The sequence below is a fragment of the Montipora capricornis genome, chromosome 7, assembly GCF_036669925.1.
Source record: "Montipora capricornis isolate CH-2021 chromosome 7, ASM3666992v2, whole genome shotgun sequence".
Classification (NCBI taxonomy): Eukaryota; Metazoa; Cnidaria; class Anthozoa; order Scleractinia; family Acroporidae; genus Montipora; species Montipora capricornis.
Genome location: NC_090889.1, coordinates 38,144,982 through 38,152,432, shown reverse-complemented (window position 1 = coordinate 38,152,432; position 7,451 = coordinate 38,144,982). Strand labels below are relative to the sequence as shown.

The window sequence follows — 7,451 nt, the reverse complement described above, 5'->3', positions numbered from 1 at the left end:
CCAATATCAGTGGCGCTCCTCAGTAATGGCCAATTGTTGTGTAAGTCTGACAATGATAATCATTGCATTCAAACATTTGATTTATCTTGAGCAGACACTTGCTAAAAGCCAAGTAACAATTTTCTAAAGGAAGTTTGATTTTCTGCTTTCATTGTCCATTCTTTCTATCTGGTTTGCTTGTAATCTGTGAGAGAGTTGCTACTATTTTTTGAAGCGTTTTTTTCAAAATAATGATTATTGTGATTCGGTGTTCCTGAATTTCATTGCTGTAAAACGGAGGAGAAAGTACAACTGAGTCTTTTTTTGCCATTGAAATTCATTATCCTTAAAGAAAACATGAAAATTAAGCAGGGAGAATTATATTGTTCAGTGAGTTCTGATATTGTTGACATAATTCCATGCATTTCTTTCAGTTTGATATCAAAGATATTATTAAGCAACAAGGGTAAATATATACACTACAAAGTACGGTTTGTAAACTCTTAGGAATATAGTGTAACATTTAAAATTTGCTGTCATGCAAGCGATTATTGCAAAGATGTTGACTATTCGGCTAAAACAAATTGTTCTTAAAGGTGAACTGCATTATTTTCTTAATGAAATCTAAGTTTCTGAGATAACTATTCGCTTAACTCAAACAGTACAATCAGTCATGGGCTTAGGGTTAGGGTTAGGGTTTAGGGTTAGGATTTAGGGTTAGGGTTAGGGTTAGGGGTTAGGGTTAGGGTTAGGATGGCATCCTTTACCGCTAGACTGATAACACCCCAGGAGTCCTCCATAATTTAATAATCGCTGCATTCAGAATTTATATCTATAATACTAGATGTGCCTCAAGAGAGCACTTATACAGACCAGTGTCCAGAACTAATTATGGACTTTCATGATTTACAGCAGCAACAGCTTCCAGAATTTGGGAAAATATACCATATAAGTATTAAAACTTTACCTTTTCCTTCATGTATTAAACAGTATAGGCGCTACCTCCTTGACAACTAAATATAATAATTATATTCCCTTCCTTCCTAATTATTGGTATTATTTTTTTTATTTGTGAACTTAATGGAAGACACCTTAGATGCAACTCATTGATATAAATAATGTTGTATATTTATGTAAATTTGTGAATTTGTTAATTTATTACCATTAATTTAGTTTTTATCTGTACCATCTATTTTGCCAGTTCACCTGTACTTATACAAGTATATACATTTTTTTCCTTTCATCTAATTCTTGTGGTAGTGGCCGCCATCTTGAAAGCACTTGCTACTTTGGCCACTACGCACTTTTACACTTTTTCTCACTCATGTATAATTAGTCTTTTTCCTTCTTTCTTTTAATTGTTATGTCCATTATGTATTTTCTGAAATAATGCATAATGATAATGATCTTGAAATCTTGAATCTTGAATAAATTTTTGAAGTGTTTGCTTCGTTGACAAAGTACTGGTCGTTCAAAGACTTTGAACAGTTCTTTTTTCTTGGTTGCCCTGTTTCGTGTGAGCATGCCTACTTGCTGTTATCTGTAGTCAAGGTATTCTGTCTTGCCAGTTTACACTGAAATTTAAGAATATGCCATATGGTACCAATTTCATCGTGACTTCGCGACTTCCTGATTAGTGTCCTTGACCTCAAAGGGTCTTATTTCTCAAAAGGTAGCTGATTTCGGTACTCTGGTTCCCAGGGTCTTTCATCTCGCAATTGGTGGGGTTGGAAGATAAAGACACTGGGAACGAAGTTGAAACCTACTCTCCTTTTCACCCACATTATCAGGCAGCTTAAGCGCGCGACGCTTTTGAGCTACGGGCAGAAACCGGAAGTGATGTGTTTTCCTTGTTAACTTGTCTTGGCACTACCACATTTATGTTAGCGAGTATCTTTTCTCTATAAGAGACGATAAGAGGGACAGCTGTACTGGTATGCGTAATGTTCACTTCCGGTTTCCGTCCGCGTCTCAAAAACGTCGCCTACTTCATCTCCCTTTACTATTTAACAAAGTGCACAATTCCACCACTTATTGTCAATGGCCCACTGGATGCCTCCTTTTTTGTCTATAAGAATTGTTACTTATATATGTTCAGTTGAGTTTTAGACGACCCTTTGTCCTTTTTTAAATTCAACTCACCATCGCAGCCAAATACCTCCAGCCTCATACAAATGGCGTTTTCCCAAGTCCTAGGGTTTATGCGAATGTAGCGAGTAACGAGGGGTTTTTCCAGGGTGTTGTGATGAACTGTGAAGGAATCATTGTTGGCCTGAAAGATCTATAGAAACGTGGAGGAATTGAGAATCAAATTAGCGAGTTACGATTAACAGCTAACCACTTTTTGAGTGAATGCAAAACAAAAGAAAGAAATACATCGGCAGCTTGAAGAGTTGACCCGAATTATTGGTCTGAAAAGGTTAATAAAACACGAACGCGAAAAAAAATTGAATTAGCTAAGGTGTTGCTTTGACAGAGGTGGTTTCCGGCAGGTTTTTAACTGGAAGAATGGCAATTTTGGGCGTAAGAATAAAGTCAATTTCCAATTCGCTCCGTCATTTCAACATGATGGGTGTGACGTCTGTCGTGTGATCTGTTCTCTCCTCGCCAGTAAAATGAGGCTGGCCTGACGTTAATCGCCCCAAAAGGCTCATTGGGAATGACTTCTCCTACGCGGAACAGCCACAAATTAAGTGGGCATTGGAACATGTAAATGTAATTATGTAGTATGTAAACCTAATAACAATAAATTGTATTTCTAAAGCGCTATTAAAGCTCATACTGATTTACATAGATAATAAATAAATAAATAAATAAGTAAATAAATAAATAAATACCATAGGTATGAATAAACAATTCAAAGAACAATAATACAAAAAAAAATCGTAGGCAGTTTTGAACGGCCAGATTTTTATGTCTCTTTTAAGCAAGGGATTTGACAGCTCTAGATTCTAGGGGGTAGCCATTCTCGTCCCGAGAGCCCTCCGTTTCTTTTGAACAAAAGAAATGAAAGGCTCTGGAGCCGACAAGGGGAGGGAAAGGATGGGGAAGGGAGGGGGGGGGGGGGGTGGGGGAGGAAGAGAAGAGGGTTGGCGTATTCCAAACCAAAGGAGCATTCACGAAAAAGGCACACGCGCTGTAATCGTCTTACCTTTTCTGTTCCTTTGCTTCCATATTGTTCCCATTTTTTTCCGTTATCGCTGTAAAGTAAGCTAAAAGTCTTTACAAATCTATCCTTTATGCCACTCTCTCCTTGAGTTGCAATTTTCGTCAGTTCAGTCTTCCTGGACAAGTCCACTTGTATGTACTGATTTTCATCGACCTTTGGCGGGCACCACGCATCAGTTGATGTAAAGTTCTTCGCCGTGCTAGAAGCGGCAATTTCTCCATCGTCGAACTCACCAGCTTGAATTCCGAGAGGCTCAAAACATCCTAAAATTTGAGGATCCTTAGTAATTCCAACATTTGTGGCCAAAAGTTCTTGGGATAACTTCAGTAGTGAACGCGAAAATGTACCAGCGTCCATATATTTGATAATAATTATTCTCATAGAGGCCTCTCAAGCGCCCCGGCCACCACCCTTAAGGAATTTTGAAGCCAATTGCAGCTTTTTCCGACTTTCAAATCAACAATGTGACGGGGGAGGGGGAAGAGGGTTCCGCCCATGCGTTGGCTTTGAAACCGCTTGTGGTTTACTGACTTGTCCCAAAAATTTTGTCCAAAAATGAACTTCACCTCTACCAAATTTAATTGGGCGTTCACACGAAGCCATTAAGCTCGAACTACGTTTGACCTAAAGTACCCTTTACGGATCGGCTGAGTTGTTCCTTAGGCCAGTCAGGTGTGAACAACGCTTAAGATATCTTTAGATCAAATGACGATCTTTCAGTAGATGGGTAGTGACTTATTTCCATATCTCCCAAGGCCCGTGGATAATGGTCGCCTGGGAACAAAAATAGATCCCTAACCCGAAGTCATAAAATTTAAATTCAGATTATAAACTGTTGAATTTTGTGAATTTTGCTCCAACTTCGAAGGAAAAAAAAAATTCTCAAGTTACAGTCGAATCTTTTTCTGTTATTCCTGTTTTAAGGTTTCGCGTTGTCTAATTTTCTTGGGTCATGGAGAGTTTCGGTTGCCTTTAAATAATAGTAATTATTATTATTAATATTATTACTACTATTATTACTGTTATTATTATTATTATTATTATTATTACTATTATTATTATTATGCGGTAATACTCTTCAGATAAAAGGTGTTAGACCTGGTTTTTCATTGGCTCCGGGCATCAACCAGTTGCCTTGGGTAACCAAGAAGCTATGTGAAAAGTTCCATGTTGATAGAAGTGACAAATAGTATGGGCACTTCCCTGAAGGATCAATTGAGAATGAGAATGTGAACTTGCTCTAGCCCTGGGACATGAACATGAATTGTGATAACATTACAGATGCAAGAAGACCTGACATTATACTTGCTGCGAAAAAGGAGAAAAAGTGTTTCATTATCGATATTGCAGTCCCGGCAGATGTTAGATGTAGCGAAAAAGAAATTGAAAAAGTAGAGAAATATCAAGACCAGAAAAGAGAAATTGGTAGGAACTGGCAGATGAGATCAGTAAATGTTTTTCCGGTTGTGATTGGTGCGCTTGGATCTGTGTCAAAAACGTTTTCTTAAAATTCTTTACTTGTCTGCTACTATCAAGACCATTTGGAAATATTGTTGTCATTATTACTATTATTATTATCATCATCATCATCATCATCATCATCATCATCATCATCGTCGTCGTCTTCGTCACTGATTTTTGGCGACAAAAATGGTGTTATAATTACAGCCAATCGAAAACAAGTAAACAGTTGTTGAAGAGTCTAGAGAGACTATCAAGTTTTTAAAAAAGTGGTTTATGCTATTGGATGTTTTCCAAATCAGAGCCCAGTTATTCCTTTGTTAGTTGAGCTTACTGAATTTTTTTTTTTTTTTGTCTCTTCCTGGACTTTTGAAAATTGGCTTCTTTTGTAAAAAAGCTAAAGTTTAACCCTGAGCTATTGAAGTGAAACTGCTAAAGCTAGCGTATAGGAAAAACTTGGCGCACGTATTAATTACGTGAACTTAAGATTACTGGCAAAGAAAAAAAACCCCAAATATTATGATAAAACCGGCAAAAAAAGGAAACACCGAGTTCGCTAAGGAAATGCATTTAGTTGGTTAATGCTTTGCACGATGTGTTTCTTTTCTTCAGTTCTTGTTTTATCCCCGTAATTTAAAGGGAACCTCCACCTAAACAAGCAAATAATTTTAATAAACCACACAACATGATGTCTTCAATCAAAATCGTGCCAACGTTTTCAACGAAAGCGTTTGTATCCGACATATATGAATTTCAAGAACCCTTTTTTTGGTTTTCAAATTTCCCGGGCGCAGCCATCTTGAATAATTGTCACATGTCTTTTGTTCCCCCTATTGTTTCAAAACAAAAGCTCTTTGTGTGGAAACAATAAGAGCAACCGTAACACGTGACAATTATTCAAGTTTGAAAGTGAAAATAAGTGATTCTAACATTTCTTTTTTTTTTTTCTCATACAAAAACGTTTTTGAAGAACATTGTGGAGCAAATTTGATTGCAACAAGAGTCCATCACACAACAGTATGATTTACCCAAATTGGCATAGTCCCATCAGCGTCAGTAAAGAGTCTATTTTTAAACCTTTTGCAGAAAAATAAGCAATAGACCAAATTGGCTAACTCACTGTTGTACCAAATTCAAACCCAGTTGGGAATAAAACGTTTTGCTCTGGATATTTCCATATCATTTTTTAAAATGTTACTGCGACATTATAATGCAAATGCAATTCACAAAGAACCTTCTTGACTCCGGGAGATTTGAATTGAGTACAACATTTGGTCAGTTGTTTATTTTCCCCGCGGCAAAACTAGGTTTCTTAAAAAACGGTCACTAATGGGGAAACACCTGATACCAGATTCTTACTCTTGGGTATTAATGGCCTCTTGAATGCAAACATTGTTTTTGCTCGGTTTAAAATTGTTCAATTGTCCGATTAGAGCTTCCCTTTGACTCCCAGGGGTGATCGCTGTGTAAATTCTCTTTACAGTTTTACAATCTTTTACAATATCAGTCAGACAGGTATTGAGAATGAAGGTTATTATCAGATTAAGAGGTGTAATCTTGATATGACACCAAATCTTCATGACTACAAAACTAAGAACTCTATGGTACCAGTTGGGAGAATGAACGTTTTGATAGTGGGAATGCAAGTAGTAAGTATTATTTACCATTGTCGTCTTCTACGTCTTGTTCATCAGCTGTTCCTGGTATCGGACATAGAACCCCGATCATGATCAGTGTTAAGAGTGGATGGCAAACCATGCCTGCAATAGTATATAAAGGAGAGATTGTTATGTTACTTAATTTCAATTGTTTTGTGGTTTTTGACGCAAGACATATGAGCTTCGCTAAGCGTGCAGATATTGAATTCCAATGTTGGACCCCTCATCTCATCATCATCATCATCATTATCATGATCGTATTAGAGTGACTCGGGAAAATAGCGACTTTGGCTTCATAGCTCAGTTGGTTAGACAGCCGCAGCGGTATCGCAAAGCCCGTTAAAGAACTGTTCAGGCATCTCTTCGCAATTGCGAAAATTGTGTTCATAACTGCGAGGATCATAGCTTCACTTGATTTCATATGCGCAGTTCAATATATGATTCATTTCATCATAGAGTTCTTTGTTTTGTAGTCACGAGATCACACCTCTTAAGCTGATAATATTATTCATTCTCAATACCTGTATGGCTAACATTTCATTGAAATTGTGAAGAGAATTTACATGCTGATCACTCCCGGATGTCAAAGGGTTAATCAACCACCGTAAAAAAGACATTTGTGAGCTGTCATCTCGTCAGCCTTTCGTCGAGGGAATCGAGGAATAGACCAATTTCGATATATTAAAATTCAGTCCTAAACAAAAGACATCATCTCGAGGTTTTGGGGAGTAAATAGAAGGATTTGTATGAGTTTATTCCCCAGCGCCTCGAGATCATGTCTTTTGTTTAGGACTGATCATGAATTTTAAAATATCGAAAGTGGGCCGAATCGGCTTACCGTATGTTGTACCCAATGGACCTTACTGAAGTTGAGCCTGCAGGCACATTTTCTTTTGTTTAAAACTACATGTAAAAGAGGCTCAAGGGTCAATAGGCTATTTCCGAGTTCATGTCTGCCTACTCTTCAAAGCGAGTCTAAGTGCTACGTTTTTCTTATGAAAATTAGTTTTCATTCATATGTAAAGTAGAACTAATTACCATCACAAAATTTTCGCACTTAGACTCGCTTTGAAGAGAAGGCACACATGAACTCGGAAATGGCCTATTCAACACAAAATGACCCCTTAGCCTCGTTTATGGAGCAAAATTTAAACCCCTTGGGAATGAAACGTTTTGTTCCAGGT

General features: G+C 37.4%; 1 protein-coding gene across 2 annotated transcripts in view; it reads right to left on the bottom strand.

Moving 5' to 3' along the window:
• Positions 1-403: 403 nt before the first annotated feature.
• LOC138057129 (lactadherin-like) overlaps positions 404-7,451 on the bottom strand; it is a 23,441-nt gene continuing 16,393 nt past the window's right edge. For both annotated transcript variants that reach the window (XM_068903193.1, XM_068903194.1), the window contains exons 2-5: positions 6,274-6,369; positions 3,131-3,411; positions 2,122-2,260; positions 404-1,553 (exon numbers count right to left, since the gene is read on the bottom strand). In XM_068903193.1, coding sequence (XP_068759294.1) covers positions 1,549-1,553; positions 2,122-2,260; positions 3,131-3,411; positions 6,274-6,367 — 519 coding nt within the window. In that variant the 5' untranslated portion in view covers positions 6,368-6,369 and the 3' untranslated portion in view covers positions 404-1,548. The remainder of the gene's footprint in view (positions 1,554-2,121; positions 2,261-3,130; positions 3,412-6,273; positions 6,370-7,451) is intronic.